Source organism: Zootoca vivipara, chromosome 8 (genome assembly GCF_963506605.1).
Source record: "Zootoca vivipara chromosome 8, rZooViv1.1, whole genome shotgun sequence".
In the NCBI taxonomy this organism is placed as follows: domain Eukaryota; kingdom Metazoa; phylum Chordata; class Lepidosauria; order Squamata; family Lacertidae; genus Zootoca; species Zootoca vivipara.
The window spans coordinates 1003439-1022949 of record NC_083283.1 but is presented as its reverse complement, the minus strand read 5'-3'; the positions used below and the strand labels follow the sequence as shown (position 1 = coordinate 1022949).

Genomic DNA, 19511 nt, shown 5'->3' with positions numbered 1-19511 from the left:
TTGTGCTTTTAATATCTCCCTTTTAACAAACTCCCAACCATCATGAACTCCCTTCCCTTTTAGTATTACTGTCCATGGGATTTCACCCAGCGTTTCCCTAAGTTTTCTGAAGTCGGCTTTCTTAAAGTCTAGAATTTGGACCTTAGTATGCTTGGTTGCTCCTTTCCGCTGGATAATAAACTCCAGAAGAGCATGGTCACTCCCACCTAATGATCCTGCCACTTCTACCCCACTAACCAAGTCATCACTATTGGTTAGGACCAGATCTAAAATGGCTGATCCTCTTGTTGCTTCTCCCACTTTCTGGACAATGAAGTTGTCTGCAAGGCCAGTGAGGAATCTGTTCGACCTTATGCTCTTGGCTGAGTTTGACATCCAACAAATATCAGGATAGTTGAAATCCCCCATTACTACTATCTCACTTCCTTTGGAATGCTTGGCCATCTGTTCCAGGAAGGCATCATCTGTGTCCTCAGTTTGGCTTGGGGATCTATAGTAAACTCCCACAATGAGGTCACTGTTGTTTTTCTCTCCCTTAATTTTGACCCAGATACTCTCAATTTGGCTTTGAAGTTTTAAATCCTGGATCTCTTCACAGGTATACATATCCCTAACATATAAAGCTACTCCTCCTCCTTTCCTGTTTGGTCTATTTCTCTTAAATAGATTGTATCCCTCTATTACTACATTCCAGTCATGAGACTCATTCCACCAGGTTTCAGTGATGCCTATTATGTCATATTTAGTTTGCTGTACCAAGAGCTCAAGTTCATCTTGTTTATTTCCCATGCTCTGTGCATTAGTATACAGACATTGAAGACCGTTGATCATTCCCCCATGTCTCTTATTTAAGGATATTTTCGTCCCACCACTAGGTCTGCATGCTGCTTGCTCCATTTGGTCCTTGACATTTGGATGATCATCTTCAGCATTTGATAGACTCCTACCTTCAGGACCACTGTCTCCCTCCCCCACATAAGTCAGTTTAAAGCCCTCCTGATGAGGTTTTTGAGTTTTGTGGCAAAAACATTCCTCCCAACTTTTGTGAGGTGCAGTCCATCACTTGCCAGAAGTCCATCTTCAAGAAACTGCAGACCGTGATCTAGGAATCCAAACCGTTCCTGTTTGCACCATTTGCGAAGCCAGTTGTTCACTTTCCCTATTTTTCCCTCTCTCCCTGGGCCAAGTCGTTCAACTGGGAGGACAGAAGAGATGACAATTTGTGCATCTAATTGCTTCAACTTCCTGCCCAGAGCCTCATAATCATTTTTGATCTTCTGTAAGCTATGGCTTGCAGTGTCATTGGTTCCCACATGCACCAAAAGGAAGGGGTATTTGTCGGTGGGTTTTATGATTCCTTGCAGCCGTTCTGTTACATCTTTGATCTTGGCCCCAGGTAGACAGCACACCTCTCGAGACATCTTGTCAGGCCCACAGATCACTGCTTCTGTACCCCTCAGTAGGGAATCCCCAATCACCACTACACGCCTCTTCATAGGCTCGGTTGGGATTCTTCTATGTGCTGTCCCTTCCAAGGTTACCTGCATATTTCCAGAGGACTGACTTGGTTGCTCGTCTTCATATTCCTCATCAACTGTGATGAGGGAGAGATCCTCAGGTGGAGTCTGTTCCTCGTCTTCCATGAGCACTTCAAAACGGTTGTGTAATTCTAAGCACTCAGAGCGATCCCTGGGCCTTCTACTTCTATGAGTCACGTTCCTCCATACATCTGGCTGCTGTGTTGGGGAACTGACCTCCTCCTCAGGGAGATCCCCTGTCTCCTCCTTGGTGCAGACAGTGTGCTCTGCTGCATCCAAGAAAAGCTCCAGCTCTTTAATTCTCTGGAGCGTAGATACACGCCCCTGAAGCTGCTGCACCTTCCCTTCCAGAAGGGCAACCTTGTTTTCTAGTAGGGCAACCAACTTGCAATTGTTGCAGGTGTAGCTACCCACATCCTTTGGCAAGAAAACAAACACATGTTCTTGTTCCAAAGGAACTTTAACCATGCAACCAGCTTGAGCTGAGATGGACTTGAATTCCAACCCAGACTAGCGGCAGTCTGCAAGGACCACACATATTTGAAACCCTTTGCCTGAATGGCTCCCAGAAGCAGCAGCAGCAGCAGCAGCACCCCCCCCCCCGTTAAGCCTGCAGCTTAACAACTGCAACTGTTAAGCCTGCAGCTCAAACCCACCTCTCAAAAACCGAGGCGGATTGGCAGAGGGAGCCACCTGACGGCTTGCCTTGCAGAAAAGGCCAGGCATTCACTCAAACCCCAGGGAATCTCAGGGCATTAACCACGTTAACCATGCAGTTAAACTGTGGAACTCCCTGCCACAGGAGGCAGGGATGGCCACCAACCTGGATGGCTTTAAAAGAGGATGAGACAAATTCTTTTTTAGCAGCAGCTAAAAAAGCCAATGCAATTCTGGGCTGCATCAATAGGAGTATAGCATCTAGATCAAGGGAAGTAATAGTATCACTGTATTCTGCTCTGGTCAGACCTCACCTGGAGTACTGTGTCCAGTTCTGGGCACCACAGTTCAAGAAGGATACTGACGAGCTGGAACGTGTCCAGAAGAGGGCAACCAATATGGTCAAAGGCCTGGAAACGATGCCTTATGAGGAACGGCTTAGGGAGCTGGGTATGTTTAGCCTGGAGAAGAGAAGGTTAAGGGGTGATATGATAGCCATGTTCAAATATATAAAAGGATGTCATATGGAAGAGGGAGAAAGGTTGTTTTCTGCTGTTCCAGAGAAGCGGACACGGAGCAATGGATTCAAACTACAAGAAAGAAGATTCCACCTCAACATTAGGAAGGACTTCCTGACAGTAAGAGCTGTTTGGCAGTGGAATTTGCTACCAAGGAGTGTGGTGGAGTCTCCTTATTTGGAGGTCTTTAAGCAGAGGCTTGACAGGCATATGTCAAGAATGCTTTGATGGTGTTTCCTGCTTGGCCTGGACTGGATGGCCCTTGTGGTCTCTTCCAACTCTACGATTCTATGATTCTATGAAATGCATGGAGGAGAGGGCTATCGATGGCTCCTAGCCAGGATGGCTCTGCTCTGCCTCCACGATCAGAGGTAGCAATGCTTGCTGGAAACTGCAGGAGGGGAGAGTTGCTTTTGTGCTGGGCTCCTGCTTGCCCTTTGGGGCATCTGTTGGCCCCTGTGAAAACCAGACGGGCCCCTGGCCTGATCCAGCAGGCTCTCCTTATGCTCTTCTCTTCTTAATCCGCTGCCTCCTTTTACTCTTCCAGAAGCGGCCCCACGGGACGGCAGCCCCCAACCCTTGACCCTTGACCCTCCTGCCACAGCGATGAGCTTGGCGGTGCACACCCTGGTCTGCCTGCTGGGCACCGGCTCTTGGGTGGCCATCAACGGCATGTGGGTGGAGCTGCCCCTCATCGTGCCCAGCGCCCCGGAGGGCTGGTTCCTGCCGTCCTGCCTGACCGTCATCACCCAGCTGGCCAACGTGGGGCCCCTGGCCGTCACCCTGGCGCACCGATTCCTCCCGGGGCGGCTCAGCGAAGTAGGCATCATCTACGGCATCCTCTCCCTCGGCTCCCTGGCCTGCCTGCTGCTGGCCTTCTTCTGGGGGGAGACCAGCGTGGTGGGGGGCTCCCCCCACAGCGTGGCCCTCCTCTGCCTCTTCTTCCTCCTGGCCCTGGTGGACTGCACCTCCTCCGTCACCTTCCTGCCCTACATGCGGAGGCTGCGGGCGACCTACCTCAGCACCTACTTTGTGGGCGAGGGGCTGAGCGGCCTCCTGCCAGGGCTGGTGGCGCTGGGGCAGGGGGTGGGCACGCTCCGCTGTGTCAACGGGAGCCGGCAGGGCAACGGCACAGGCCTGCGGGCGGAGTACCAGCCGGCCCGCTTCTCGGCCACTGCCTTCTTCCTCTTCCTCTGTGCCATGACGGCCTCTTGCCTGGCTTCCTTCCTCCTCCTCAACCACCTGCCAGCCGCCAAGCGGGAGCAGGCCAAGGAAAAGTACCGGGTGCGAGTCCAGATGGAGGCGGCGGGCGGCGGGCGCGCCACGGTGGAGGAACGGCCCAGGCTCAGCGACCCCGCGGGCAGCCTCTTCAGATCCGGGACCTACTCCTGGCACCAGGTAGCCTACATCTTTGGGCTTCTGGGCTGGGTGAACGCCCTGACCAATGGCGTCCTCCCTGCGGTGCAATCTTACTCCTGCCTGCCCTATGGAAACACCACGTACCACCTCTCTGCCACGCTGGCTGCCTTGGCCAACCCCCTCGCCTGCCTCCTGGGGATGTACCTGCCCAACAGGTGAGTGGGCTGCTGGGAAGGGGGGCAGAAGGCACAGGCAGGGCCCTTGGCTGGGGCCAGTTCACAAGACGTGCAGGTGGTCTTGCTGAGTCAGGGCTTGCGCTGTCAGTGGAGGGGCGTGGGGCAGACCTCTGGGATTTCCTAGAACTGGAAGGCACCCCAGGAGTCATCTAGTCCAACCCCCTGCAGTGCAGGAATTGCAGCTGAAGAATCCCTAATCCAGAAGGCCACCCAACTTCTCCAACAAAGGAGAACCCCACCACCTTCCGAGGGAGTCCACTCCACTGTCAAATGGTTCTTATGAGAGCCAGTGTGGTGTAGTGGTTAAGAGCAGTAGACTCATAATCTGGGGAACCGGGTTCGCTTCCCCGCTCCTCCACATGCAGCTGCTGGGTGACCTTTGGCTAGTCACACTTCTTTGAAGTCTCTCAGCCCCACTCACCTCACAGAGTGCTTGTTGTGGGGGAGGAAGGGAAAGGAGAGTGTTAGCCGCTTTGAGACTCCTTCGGGTAGTGATAAAGCGGGATATCAAATCCAAACTCTTCTTCTTCTTCTTCTTATGGTCAGAATATTATTCCTAACATTTAGTCAGAATCTCCTTCCTTGCAATTTGACTGCGTTGGTTGGGGTCCCCTCTCCTCTGGAGCAGCAGAAAAGAAGCTGGCTCCATCTTCGGAGTGGCAGCCCTTGAGATGTTTGAAGGTGGCACTCAGATCACCTCTCTCACCCTTCCGTCTCCTTTGCATGCCACCTTGGGGTCTGTAAGGGCGGAAGATATTTTCCAACAAGAAACGTAACCAATAACGAAGCAGGCCTAGCAAGAGGGTGACTGGCCATTAAGGCAGCTTGCCCATGTTGTCTCCTGCCGCACCAAATTCCTCAATCATCCCAATTTGAGCGGGACATCCCGGAATTACAGAAGCCATCCCAGGTCCCGAATGGATCCCGGAATGCCCTATTTTTGGTCCCATGTTCTTGCGGGAGCCAGCTGGCGCATGCAAGAGCTTGAGACCCAAAACGAGGACCTCTGTTTTGATCAGAGGGGTGTTGGAGGGTAAGCAGCACCCCAGCAGAGGTGGCACTAAACCTGGAGAGGGCAGGATGCCCCAGTGCTAAACCTGGTGGCCTCCAGCAGAAGACCAGGGGTGTCGGGAGGATCCTGAGCTGGGATCCTGAGCCCTTTCTCTCCCCAACTTCTCCTCCCCCCCCCCAGATCCTTGATGGTCATGGGAGTCTTGTCCTTTGCCGGATCCCTGTTTGCTTGCTACATCATGGCCATGGCGGTGCTCAGCCCTTGCCCGCTTCTGCTGCATGGATCCCATGGAGTGGTCCTCATTGTAAGTATGAGTGAGGGGCAGGATGAGGCCCTTGCACCCTTCCTCCCACTTCAGCTTCCTCAGGCACCCAGAGGCAACGCCTTCTACCACCGTCTCCCAAATCAGATGCCAAGCTGCCTCACATGGAATCAACCCCCCCCCGGAAGTCAGTCCTGCCCCCCCCCAGTCCAGCATCAGCAATCAACCAAGTACAGGAGGAGCCAGGAAAGTGGGCAGGGGGAGAGAAACCCCCACCTCTCCTTCATTATGGGACATCTAAACAGATGTAACTATATTTATATACAGGTAGGTAGCCGTGTTGGTCTGAGTCAAAGCAAAATAAAAAAAATTCCTTCAGTAAAAAAAAAACTTTAGTTGGTCTTTAAGGTGCTACTGAAGGAAATTTTTATATTTATATAGCTATAGCCTTCTTTTCTTTTAATTTCAGGACAGCTCACAGAAACTGAGCAATAAGAATTATAAAACCAACATACAGTGGTCCCTTGGTTCTCAAACTTAATCCATTCTGGAAGTCCGTTCCAAAACCAAAGCGTTCTGAAACCAAGACGCGCGCGCTTTCCCATAGAAAGGAATGCAAAATGGATTAATTCATTCCAGGCTTTTAAAAACAACCCCTAAAACAGCAATTTAACAAGAATTTTACTCTCTAACGAGACCATTGATCCATAAAATGAAAGCAATAAACAGTGTACGGCAGTCACACAATCAATCCATCGGTAGCTGAACTGGGTTCCACACAGTCATAAGAACAAAAAAAACAGAGCCACAAAAACACAAAATGACTAGCAAAAACAGACAGACGTCAGCATAACTCAAAACGGGAGTGTGGCACTCAAATTGGAAGCTCAACACTCAAAACGGAGCACGTTCGGCTTCTGAAAAAAGTTCGTAAACTGGAACACTTGCTTCCGGGTTTGCAGTGTTTGGGTTCCAAGTTGTTTGAGTACCAAGGTACCACTGTATTAAGGAAAACATTTTAGCCAGCTGAACCGGCAGAAGGCGCAGGTTGGCAGACATATCCAGTGGGCTCCCATTTAACTCCGTATTGCCTGCATTAACTGACAGCAATGGATCTCTGGGGTCTCAGTCAGGGAGCCCTTGCTAAGCAAGGAAGCAGCAGGATCAATGGCGATCCAGGTGAGGTTTTAAGAGGCCAGGAGGGCGAAGAGGTCCTCGCCTGAGAGTCCAGAGTGTCACAACCAAAAAGGCCCTCCCTCCAGGCACTACCAGGCACCGACCTCATTGGGTGAGGGGCACCCAGAGAAAGACCCCCGGCAGCTGCTTTGGAGGTGGGCAGCTTTGTGTAAGAAAAGGCAGCACTTGATATAATGGACTCCGAACGGAGACCACCGTCCTCTTCTCCCCAGTGTGGACTGTCAGAGCCCCTATGGATCCATCATGCGCATGAACGAACACCTGAAGGTGGCCCAATGTGCTTCAATGAACCTGCATTTGGTGGCCTTGAGACCCTGTGCCTTCACCCACTGCTCATCAAACTCTGGCGTTTGCTTGGGTGGGGCACCCAGAGGCCCTTGGCCACCCCCTGCTGATGCTTGGCTTCCTTTGCAGATCCTGTGCTGGGTGCTCTTCGTGGGCCTTCTCTCCTACGTCAAGCTGATGATCGGGGTGGTCTTGCGGGATGAGGGGCACAGCGCCCTGGTCTGGTGCGGGGCGATGGTGCAGCTGGGCTCCATGCTGGGCGCCCTCCTCATGTTCCCCTTGGTCAACGTCTACAACCTCTTCCGCTCCGGAGACCCTTGCAACACCAGGTGCCCTGTCTAGAGGGGTCTCAGAGGCCCCACAACCTCTGGCCAAAACCGCCTATGAGCCAAGGATGGTCGCGCAATCTCAACAACCCAGAGGGAACTTGGCGCACAGTGTCTAGAACCCTGCACAGGTGCATCGGATCGGCTGGACCTGCGACACAGGGCTTTGTACCTGGGGAGATGCTCTAACTGTACCCACCCCCATGACGGTTGCAATTGCTGCGTGGAAATGTGCTTGCAGAAGTGTCGCGGGCACAGATGGTGCATCGTTTGCTGAGCCAACTCATGCGCAAGAGCAGCCAGACCAGCCTATTCCTCTCACTGTGCACATGCCTGTGTTATGCATTCCAGCCAAGATTTTTGGAATCACGGAGGGGGATGTTTGCTGTATTCCGTTTCCCTTTGTGTGTTTTTTCTTTGGACTTCTCTCAGCGAGAGGAGACATGTTTTTCTTTTGTTCTGCCTTACGCTTAATAAAGTACCTTTTAGTGCACAACCTCAGCCTGGCTCCCTCCACGTTTTATCTCTGCAGGACTCTGAAAATGTACTCAGTGTCTCCAAGACGTGGGTCGTAATAAATCGTCGGGAAAGGGCTGTCGGAACTCCCTAGAGCTGCACGCTGAACGCTGATGGGAGAGACGGGCTGGATTCGTTCCTGCATTATGTCTGGGGATCGTTCCTGCCCCCGGCAGACCCGACACAGTCCAGCTCAAAGCAGGGAAATGAAGGTCTCCACTGGGCGGCTGGACCAGCTGCTGCTGCATCATTCTAGCCCAGGGAGGCCACTTTCCTTGCCCTGGCACTAGAGATGGATGTGGGAGACAGGACTTGGGGACCAAGCTCCCGCGGATTACGGAACTACAGCTCTTCTCTATCGCTTGTGCAAATCTGTGAATTACATTTTCACTGTGTTTTATTTTTTAAATTTGTTAGAGGCTCGGCTGTTCTAACATACCACTCGGACTGAAAACGACTAAGCACCCCTCTGCAAAAGCGGACCCCCAAACCCCTAGGGTCCAACATGGGTTCAGATAACTCATCATCATCGCCCTGTTTGCATGTCAGGGGCAGCCCCTCTTGATGGTTGAGCAACAATGCCCCTTTCTGGGCTGTTTCTTTCCTCCTCACTCTCACTAGGAGGAAACAAACCACACAGTCCCTGGGATGCCCTAACGCTTGGATTGGGAACTGTCCTTTGATTTGCTTCAGCAAACCACAGTCTGCAATGCTACGGATTCCGTTTTTTTTGGAGAGAAGCAAACCACGCAGGTCACGCTAAGCCAGAGATAGTGGTTTGTTGCATGAACCAGGGAGAGCGAAAGGAGTGAGATTAATCTATGCACACTAAGCAAAGGTTTCTGGCGGGGGGGGGGACTCCCATCAGCCTCAGCAGGCATGGCCAATGGTTGGGGGGGGAGTGCTGGTCCAACAACATCTGGAGGGTACAATGTGATGTGTGGACCTGGGCTTCCCAGTGCCTCTGTTGGCAAAGCGCAACATCTCCTACTGCTCAAAATTCCAAGGCTATTATTCCCCTTCCCCTTTTAGTTTCCAAGGTATTGCAAATGCTGCTTTGAAACACGTTTTCCTTTGGAAGAAAGAAGGCTGGCAGTTTAGAAGAGGTGTCCGAGTGTTGCCTGCCTTTGTTTACATCCCAAAGGGAAGTTGTTTTTCTTATCCATCTTAACTGACGGTTCTCTTTCTTCTCCCCACTGTTCAGCATAGACACCCCTTGGCATTATGGTCGCATCTGTAACCATTTCTCTATTACTTCTAATAGTACGAATAAGAATCCTCCTAAAGGTTAGGAGGAAGCAAAATAGAATCTGGCTGAATTTCATAACCTCAGACTCATGACTTGGTGCCACTCAAAATAGTCCTACTCTACCAACACAGTTGGAACCCAGGTGGCGCTGTGGTTAAACCACTGAGCCTAGGGCTTGCTGATCAGAAGGTCGGCAGTTCGAATCCCTGTGACGGGGTGAGCTCCCGTTGCTTGGTCCCAGCTCCTGCCAACCTAGCAGTTCGAAAGCACGTCAAAATGCAAGTAGATAAATAGGAACCGCTACAGCGGGAAGGTAAACGGCGTTTCCATGTGCTGCTCTGGTTTGTCAGAAGCGGCTTTGTCATGCTGGCCACATGACCTAGAAACTATATGCCGGCTCCCTCGGCCAATAATGCGAGATGAGCACCGCAACCCCAGAGTCGGTCATGACTGGACCTAATGGTCAGGGGTCCCTTTACCTTTACGTTTACCAACACAGCATTGATCCAACCACCTCCCAGGCACTTACATCATGCACATGACAAAGAACATACCCTTTTCCTGGAAAATACAGCCCATGGGGTACCTGACATGGCGTAGCAAAAGAGTTTCCCTGTGCTCAGGGCCGGATTTAGCTTTGATGAGTTCCTAAGCTACTGAAGGGAATGGGGCCCTTTATATGTCCAGCTGTCCTTTGTCAACAACAAATGGTCACTGTTTTTTGCATTCTGCAGGCTGGCAGGCAGGGGCCATGACCTAGGAGCCTACATAACCTAAAATACTGTTGCTATATGTAGGTTTTATTTTATTTGGTTTTTTTATCTTATATTTTCAAGACAGGAGTGCCTGGCGTGCAATGGTCCATGGGGTCACGAAGGGTCGGACACGACTGAACGACTAAACAACAACAACATCTTATATTTTGGAAAGATATACCCAGTTTTTTCCCTTTAATTTTTTTGGGGGCCCCCAAGAGAGTGGGGCCGTAAGCTAGAGCTTGCTTAGCTCATACATAAATCCGGCGCTACCTGTGCTTTATTTAACAGAAGCTGCAGATCGAAAGAAATGCGAAATTCAATTTCCTCCAGAAATGCAGAGCCCAGCCATGATCTGCAGTGCTGCATGGAGCTCCCAGGGGGCAGCTGAACCCCCCCCCCCAAAAAAAAAGACACAGCCAGGCACCCAGAAAGATGTGTGCAGGTGGCACATTCCAGGCAGCAGGACTCAAGAGAGAAGGGAGGCAGTGTTGCTGGCAAGAACACTGAGTGTCCCCATTGTCCTGTGTGGGCTGGGCCACCTGCCCTCTAGAAATGACCCCACTCATGCCTTCCATAATCACTGGAATTAAAAAGGGGGGGGGACTGGGAGGCACAGCCTCCTTCCTCTCAGTGGCAGCGGCTGGCAGGTGGTTGGGTTTAATTCCACGCTGTGAAAACTCGACCTGAGGACCAGCGCTCACACCTGGCGACGCCAGCAGATCCAAGCGCAGCAACAGCGCTCAGTTCACAGGAAGGGACTCGGTTTGTTTCCTGAGAGCCTCAGTTCCCCCAAAGACAACGCTGGGTCTTGTGGCACTTTGAAAACTTCCAAGCCCTTCCTGGCATAAGGGAGTGGGCCGTAGTCCACAAATGCTTCTGCCACCATATGTGTTAGCCTTCAGGGTCTCACAAAGACTCCTCCTCATTGCTCTAGCAAAGACTAACATGGTTTTGCTCCTCCTCGAGATCCTCCTCAAGAAACTGGGTTCACACCTGCCTGTGGTGAGCCTGGCAGGCACCCCTCTTTTTTCTTCTTTGGCGATCCTAAGGAGCCAAGTAAGATTATCTTCCATGAACATGGTCTAAACATGTCCTTACACAGTGGGGACATTGGTTTCCGGGTGGGAGTTGATCCCGGTGTGGATTTGTCAAGCATGCCTTCCTCTTGGCACGTTTCTCCCTTGTGTCCTGAGTTCGAGTGTCTTCAAAGCCCATGACACCTTCGGTAAAGGATGTTCTTCAACTGGAGGGCTCGCAGGCCAGTGTTTCCCAGTTGTCAGTGTTTATACTATATTTCTTTAGATTTGCCTTGAGACAGTCTTTAAACCTCTGTTGTTGACCACCAGCATTACGCTTTCCATTTTTAAGTTTGGAACAGAGTAGTTGCTTTGGAAGACCATCATCAGGCATCCGCACAACATGACCAGTCCAACGAAGTTGATGTTGAAGAATCATTGCTTCAACACTGGTGATCTTTGCTTCTTCCAGTACACTGATATTAGTTCGCCTGTCTTCCCAAGTGATGTGAAAAAAAATTCAGAGACACCGTTGATGTAGTTTTTCGAGGAATTGGAGATGGCGTTTATAAGTGGTCGATGATGGTTTCACAAGCATATAGTAAGGTCGGTAGTACAATAGCTTTGTAAACAAGCATTTTGGTTTCCCTGCGAATGTCCTGGTCCTCAAACACTCTGCACTTCAGTCGGGAGAAAGCCGCACTTGCTGAGCTCAGATGATGCTGGATTTTGGCATCAATGTTGGCCCTTGTGGAAAGATAACTGCCTGTAGGAGAAGTGATCGACATTTTCTAATGTTACGCCATTGAGTTGGATATGTGGCGCTGCAGAGAGGTTTTTTTGTACTGTACTTGTTGGTGCAGCACTTTGGTTTTTTGGATGTTGAGCGATAGGGCAAGCTTATCGTAAGCTTCTGCGAAGATATTTAGGATGGTTTGGAGGTCATCCTCTGAGTGTGCATACAACTACATTGTCATGACGGAAGTTACGGTAACCTTACTCTTTGCCTTCAGCCTACTCTAATCTGAGGCACCCCTCACCCCAATCCAGGTGGGGCATTCCCTACCCCCATGTTGGAGGGATCCCCTTGGTAGTTTTGCAGGAACCAACTCCCCAAACCTTCCTGGAAACGATGCCTTATGAGGAACGGCTTAGGGAGCTGAGCATGTTTAGCCTGGAGAAGAGAAGGTTAAGGGGTGATATGATAGCCATGTTCAAATATATGAAAGGATGTCATATGGAGGAGGGAGAAAGATTGTTTTCTGCTGCTCCAGAGAAGCGGACACGGAGCAATGGATTCAAGCTACGAGAAATAAGATTCCACCTAAACATTAGGAAGAACTTCCTGACAGTAAGAGCTGTTCAACAGTGGAATTTGCTACCAAGGAGTGTGGTGGAGTCTCCTCCTTTGGAGGTCTTTAAGCAGAGGCTTGACAGCCATCTGTCAGGAATGCTTTGATGGTGTTTCCTGCTTGGCAGGGGGTTGGCTGGATGGCCCTTGTGGTCTCTTCCAACTCTAGGATTCTATGATTCTATGATAATGCAACTTGCCACATTGAAATATGAGCTTTGGAGTCTCTGCTTCCCTCAGGGGACCTGCATGCAGATGGATTGTGTGAATAGTCCCTCCCACTTTTGCTGCCCTTGAGTTGAGGTCCAGAGAAGCCCCTTCCTCTGCCTTTGGGTCCAGGCAGGAGGGTCATGCAAGCAGCTGCTGCTGGTGGTCCAGAGCACTGGAAGCGATTCCAAGACTGGCTGGCAAGCTGGCCTTTCATTATGAGGACGGCGGCTGCGGCGCTGCCTCCTGAGCCCCCCTGAGCCCCACACTCCCAATCGCACTCTGCAATCTCCTGAGCCGCCCCTCCTGGAGACCCTTTCATCGGGGAACAAAAGCGCATTGAGCCCAGAGCAAAGAGCCCCTTGTTCTGCCAGGCCCGGTGGGGTGGGGGGAGGAATGCCAGGAGGGAGGGGCCGCCGCCCTTCGCAGACATCCAGGCTACACCTGCCTGCTCAGGAGATTAAAAGCCCCCCCCCCTGCTCCTGACCTCTGGGGCCGCATCCGTGGCCTACCTGGGCGCAAAGAGGGGGAGCCAAGGCTGCGTGTGCAAATCCCCCACAACTGCTGAGAGCAGAAAGGTTTCAGGAGGGAGTTTGTTGTGGATTTACTGGAGCATCGCCAACCCGGCGCCCTCCTGGTATTTTGGACTACATCTCCCACAAGCTCCAGTCAGGGTGTGGGAGCTGTAGTCTGAAACCTCTGGAGGGCGCCAGGTTGAGGAAGGCTGTTTTATTGCCATCTTTTAATGTCAAGAACCCCAGCTATACCCCCAGAGACAACTGACCTGATGAGACACATCTGATGCCAAAAATACGCTTCAGGCCTGCAAGATGCCTGTGTTGAGAATCACAGGACTGTAGAGCTGGAAGGCCCAGGGGTCATCTAGTCCAACCCCCTGCCATGCAGGAATATTTTGCCCAACATGGGGCTCGAACCCGTGACCCTGAGGTTAACAGTCTCATGCTCGACCGACTGAGCTACGCCAGGCATTTGGTGAGGGGCAGGTGCAGGTGGGTGCCACCCTAAGCTCTCCTCCTGCTCACGAGATTGCCCTCCCGCCCCAGATTGGTGTGGCCCAGGCAGGAGTCCTGCTCGCAGCCTCCCCTCCCCTTCCCCCCCATCACTCGCTCCGGGCTTGGTTCTGCTCATCAGGGACCACTGAAGCGCCTGGGCTGGCTCTGAAACCGCGGCGGAATGCGCTGCCCTCTTTGCGCGCTGCCCCCGCCGGCCACAAACAGCCGAGGTCAGGTGCAGTGGGGTTTCTCAGGGCTGATTCTGTGCAGCTGGCCTCCTTCATCTGGCAGCGGCTGGCCAGCACAACCCCTTTCCCCGCCCAGCGCCTGGAGCCAGGTGCCAGAAGCCCCATCCCAGAGGGCCAGGCCCCCAGGACTCCCTGGAGCCCAAGCACATGGCTGCAGGCGAGAGCTGATCCCGGGGAAGGCTTTACGAGCCGACGGGGAGCCTGGCGGCTGCCTTTCATACCTCCGCAGCTTGGTTGCCGGCCAGCTGCTGGGCCGGGGCCTGCACAGTGTTCTCCAGGCAGGTGGGAGGAGGGGGGAGCAGGAAACCCCCACCCCACCCCCAGCAGCTCCCCACTCCTTCGGCTGCATTGTCCTGGGACCAAATTTCCAGGTTACTAAGCATGACTTCTCCTTCAGCACTCGAGGCAGGCGCCGGATTCCTCCAAGCCGTTTGTCTCCAGAGATGCACATCAAAGGCTGCTGCTCCCTGTTGCTGGTTCAAGCATCCCAGAATCAGGGAAGTCACCTTAGTAAGGCCTGGACCAGCAAGCAGGAAGGAGGCAATGGTCACAGCCAGCTGGAAGGGTTCACAAGTCCTCTAGTCTTAGAATCATAGAGTTGGAAGAGACCACAAGGGCCATCCAGTCCAACCCCATGCCGAGCAGGAAACGCCATCAAAGCATTCCTGACATATGCCTGTCAAGCCTCTGCTTAAAGACCTCCAAAGAAGGAGACTCCACCACACTCCTTGGCAGCAAATCCCACTGCCGAACAGCTCTTACTGTCAGGAAGTTCTTCCTAATGTTTAGGTGGAATCTTCTTTCCACCTAAAGAAGAGTCTACCCCCCTGCAGTGTAGGAATCCTTTGCCCAAGGTGGGGCTTGAACCCAGGAGCCTGAGATTACAAGTCTCATGCTCTACCAAGCTTTAGCTAAGTTTCCTGCGTTGCAGGGTGTTGACTAGATGAGCCGGGGGGGGGGGAAGGGACCCTGCTTTGGTTCCACACTCCCATCAGTCTTCCGTCCAGTGGGGATCTGCATTTGGCACCACTTTTAAAAGGCCCCCGGGTACCCTCTCACTTGCCAAGGATAATCGTGATCAACTCCCGCCCGGAAACCTATGTCCCCGCTGCGGAAGGACGTGTGGATCCAGAATTGGCCTCCACAGTCACTTACGGACTCACTGTTAAAACCGTGTTCATGGAAGACAATCTTCCTCGGCTACGAGGAAGCCAAAGAACCAATTGATGGCTCTCTCCGTTTGGGGCTCAGTTCAGGTTTGGTCTGGCTTCCACAAAGAGAGGAATGTGCCGGCAGTGAGATGGCAACAAGGCTCCAACGGCCAGTTGCATCGAGTTCCTGGCCACGTTCAGGGGACCCCCTTGGGCAGCCAGCCCTTTCCCCCTGTGGGGAGGTTGGGGGCTCCCCCTTCTGAGGAAGAGGCAGGGAGACGGAGCACGTCCAGCCCCCACCCCTTGCTTCAGACCCTTTTGGGCAGACAGGGAGCTGGCAGAAGGCGCTGGCAGTGGGGGGGGGAGCTGTCACAGGGGCCACCGCGGCTGCCTCAGTCCTCCCAGGGGCAGGCAGCCAGGCAGCCCTTGCAACCGAATCCAGCCCCACAGGCCCTACGTCACCCCTGTGAGAGCCTTTAATCCAGGAGAGCCGAGAGAGGCCCTGAACAAAAGCACATTGAGATGCTCCACAGCCACAAAGGGAGCTTTGTTCTGGCGCTGGCACCTTGCGCATTGCTGGGGGGTGGGGGTGGAGAGGTGTACCTGGCTGGGGGCGCATGGGGGGGGCTTTATCTGCTCATGAGATCAGGAGGGAGGACCCCAGGCCTGGACCGTCCTGGCAGGCGCTTCCTACAGTCATGGCTTGTGAGTGGGTGGATAGACAGACAGATACTGTATAGATAATCCATCATCGGAGCAAAGTTATTCTCTGTAGTCTTTGCACCCACACTTCTTCTTTGACGATCCCTCGTAGCCAAGGAAGATTGTCTTCCAAGAACACGGTTTTAACAATGAGTCCGTAAGTGACTGTGGAGGCCAATTCTGGATCCACACGTCCTTCCACAGGCTGGTGACCCCACTGGGCGTGGTAGTCCAGTCAGGGAGAAAGGGAGGTAGACTATGTTTAGGGCACCATTTCAAGCCCCTCCCCCTTTTCAGGGTGAGCAGGGTGGATCCTAAAAAGGGCTGCTCAGTCATGGATACATACAACTGCCGAGCTGCTCAGCTGCCTTGTTTCTTGAGTCAGAACGACTGGATCTGTATCCGTCTTAAGCGCCCCTGGCGCCTTGGAGCGACGGATCCCTCCGGCGCCCCCCCGCCCCGTTTCCCAGCGTGGTGGGCGGGTGGGCGCAGCGCGGCTGCCACAGGCGCTGCTGCGCGGCGGGCGGGCAGGCACAGCGTGGTTGCTGTGGGCACAGCTGCGTGTCGAACCGGCGGACCGGCCGGCGGGCGGGCGGGCGCAGCTCGTGGCACCCTCCTGGCGGGCCAGCGCCGTGGCGCCCTGCGCCACCGGGGGTCTACCTAGAGCTGGCCCTGACTGCCCATGTGCTGGTTCATGACTAGGGGCTTCCAGATTTCACGATCCTGCCCCCGTTACCATTTGCCGATCGCCATGGGACTTTTGGGGTTTGGGTTTGTGCGTGAATTTGTTTTATGTGTGTAGATCAGTGCACACTAACCAATGCACAGTCTTCGCAGTAAGGCTCCAGCGAGTGAGTCCACCAACACACACACACACACACACACACCCTGCTCTGAACTCCCAATTGTCCTTTGTGCTAATAAAGGAGTCCTTGCATTCCACCGAACAAACTCCCCTCTTTGCTGCCTGGGTTAATTGATGGGGAGCAAGTGCCAAGGTCCAGGAAGGGCACCTGAGACTTTCATCATGGCGTAAATAATCCCTCCAGTTAAAAGCATCTCAGCTAGCAAAGTCTCCTTGGGAAGGACCCCCCCCCTTTCTCTGCTTGAGGAGCTGCAGGCAGCCTGAGAGCAGCAGGCGATGCTGGGGTACCTGTGCCCAGGCTTGGGCTGGTGTCAGGCAGGGCGAGGAAGGGCTGCCCCTCATGGCCGGGCACCCCCCACCTTTGCTGCACAGAGGCAGGTGGGGGTGGGGACAAAGCCCCCTGCCCCTCAGGAAGGGAGCCCAGGGGCTGCTCAGGGGCCTCTGTGGCTCTGCCCCACCCATCACCCTCCTGCCAGCCTCTGGATTGGCTGGCCCCTCGCAGCCGGCTCCCCCCTGGAGGGGACAGACCCATATAATGGGCCTCCCGTGGCTCAGCACACAGAGTGTTTCTGCCTCCCCCAGAGTTCCTGAGACTGGATCCCAGCACCGCCCCAAGCGCCAGATGCCCAGGATCATGCGGGCACAACACAGGTGCGTGCCGACTTTGCTTGGGTGCGGAAAGGGGGCCCTATGGGTGGGCTGGGTCCATGCACCTGTTTGCCCTGGGTGAATCCAGGTTTAGATCCCTGTCCAGGTGTGGGTCTTGCAGGGCATCCCGCAGAACAGGTCAGCCTCCCCTCCTCTCCTCTCCTCAGTTTCCCTCCCGTTATATCTGCAGCCAGGGAGGCCTATCTGCCAGAAAGCTGACCAACTGGGGACCCCACTGGGCAGCGGGTGGTCTGGAGTCAGGCCCCTGTTGAAGGATGGCCTTGTAGCAGGGTCCGTGTGCATCGGGGGCTGGGCACCTGCTGAGTTGCCCCCAAGGAGGTGGGAGGTGGCACCCAGAGGAGGGGGAAGGCAGGGTCTTGCCCTGGCCTGTGGTTCAGCCGTGGAGCTTCTGTTTGGACTCAGGAAGTCCCAGACTCAGCTCCCCATCCAGGGCATCTCCAGGTGGGCCAGATAAAAGACTCCTTTTCTTCCCAGAACCCTGGGGAGCTGCTTCTGTCGCTCAGTATCCGTAGCACTTTTTAATTATTTCCTCCTGCAAATGTTGACCAAAATGCAATAGTTAAGTCACTGTGCTTTATAATCCACTTTGAATTGACAAATTCAAAAATATGTTTTATCCGCAAAGATGTATACAGTGGTACCTCGGTTTACAAACACAATTGGTTCCAGAAGTCTGTACTTAACCTGAAGCGTACTTAACCTGAAGCGAACTTTCCCATCGAAAGTAATGGAAAGTGGATTAATCCATTCCAGATGGTCCGTGGAGTACTCAGCCTGAAGCGTATTTAACCCGAGGTATGAGTGTAATTGGTTCCGGAAGTCCGTACTTAACCTGAAGCAAACTTTCCCATTGAAAGTAATGGAAAGTGGATTAATCTGTTCCAGATAGGTCCACGGAGTACTTAAACTGAAAATACTCAAACTGAGGCGTACTTAAATCGAGGTATGACTGTACCCCAAAGCACTGTTCAGCTGACTATTTATTAATTCATTTAATTTCCTTTATGAATCGCTTCTCGTAAAGCCTCCCAAAGTGATTTCACAGTGAAACCATATGTTTATACAGGCTGGCTTATCCACACCTCCCCTTGTTCTGCTGCTTCCCTCACCCTCCTGGGAAAAAAACCCTGCTCTTTAGTGCTCAATTGGAGCTAAGAGGAATTTGGGTTTTCCCCAGATTGCCATTTGTTCTGATGTAGCACTAAAGAGCGGGATTTCCCTTGGAAGGGAGAGGGGCAAGGGGAAAACTCAAGCGGGAAACTGCCTGGACTCCTGCTTTGAAGGCACAGCACATGCAGAAGTGTAGGTGAGCCCTGTATCATGTGTGGGGTGTGTGTGTGTGTGTGTGTGTGTGTGTGTGTGTGTGTCTATCTCTATCTAACTGAGATAAAAATAAAAAAAATTCCTTCAGTAGCACCTTAAAGACCAACTAAGTTTTTATTTTGGTATGAGCTTTCGTGTGCATGCACACTTCTTCAGATACACTTGAAACAGAAGTCAGACCCTTATGTATATATAGAGGGGGGGTGGGGGGGAATGGGTGATGGGCTGATGGGAGTGGTAAACCTGTAGATGGCTGTTAACGACTGCTGATGACTGCAATTGGTCCTGCGGGGGAAAAGCAAGGGCTGAGGCGCTAAAGAAAGCTTGATCATGCATAATGAGATAAGAATCCAATGTCTTTGTTCATCCCATGAATTGCAGTCACCTGTGTATGACAGCTATGTACAGTACATTTTACAATTTGTTATGTGCTGTAAGCCACCCAGAGTGGCTGGGGAAACCCAGCCAGATGGGTGGGGTGTAAATAATAAAACCATCATCATCATCAAGGGATCAGCAGGGTCTCATTTCTACAGGGGCTCTCCAGCATCTCCTCTCCACTGCTGTGTGCTTGTTCTGCAGGAGATTTTCTGAGGGAATCGTGCCCCATCATAGCTGGGGTGAATGGGTGTGCCACTGAGCATGTACAGAATGCCCTCCACTTCTGGGATCGGAGTGTGACTTCCCAGCAGGCACCTCTCCGCTGCTGAAGAACCTGATGAACTTTTAAAACAATATTATTTCTGATTTAAGCACTTAAAGCTCTTCCCATAGGTTTGCACAACCAGCCATCCTTACAACAAAGCCATGAGGCAGGGCCAGGGACTTCACGGCCGAGCTGAGATTTCTGGCATGGCTCAAAGCTCAGACTCTTAACCACTGTCATGTTAATGCTCCAGCCCCCTCTCCACGCTCAGCCCCCCTCTTTCTTTCTTCCTTTCTGCCCTGCAGGCTCCTCTTGCTCACGGCAGCCGCGCTTCTGCTCCTGGCCATTGTGGTGGCAGATGGTGAGTTGCAGGCGGCACTTGGGTGGGGAGAGGGAGGGGCCCCGGA

General features: G+C 52.8%; 1 protein-coding gene and 1 non-coding gene across 2 annotated transcripts; one reads left to right on the top strand and one right to left on the bottom strand.

Moving 5' to 3' along the window:
* The first annotated feature begins 3281 nt into the window (after positions 1-3281).
* LOC118089764 (riboflavin transporter 2) lies at positions 3282-7881 on the top strand. The gene is made up of 3 exons (XM_035124638.2): positions 3282-4287; positions 5501-5624; positions 7194-7881. Exons 1-3 carry the CDS (start codon positions 3320-3322, stop codon positions 7404-7406), a joined length of 1305 nt encoding a protein of 434 aa, XP_034980529.2. The 5' UTR covers positions 3282-3319; the 3' UTR covers positions 7407-7881.
* A 5520-nt stretch (positions 7882-13401) lies between these two features.
* On the bottom strand, positions 13402-13475 carry TRNAN-GUU (transfer RNA asparagine (anticodon GUU)). The gene has a single exon. It is a non-coding gene; the product is annotated as a tRNA-Asn (tRNA).
* Positions 13476-19511: the final 6036 nt, after the last annotated feature.

Coding starts and splice junctions, on each gene's coding strand:
- LOC118089764 (XM_035124638.2), top strand. CDS start 3,320: ATGAGCTTGGCGGTGCACACCCTGGTCTGCCTGCTGGGCACCGGCTCT. Junction 4,288..5,500: donor GGGATGTACCTGCCCAACAG/GTGAGTGGGCTG, acceptor CCCCCCCCCCAG/ATCCTTGATGGTCATGGGAG. Junction 5,625..7,193: donor CCCATGGAGTGGTCCTCATT/GTAAGTATGAGT, acceptor CTTCCTTTGCAG/ATCCTGTGCTGGGTGCTCTT.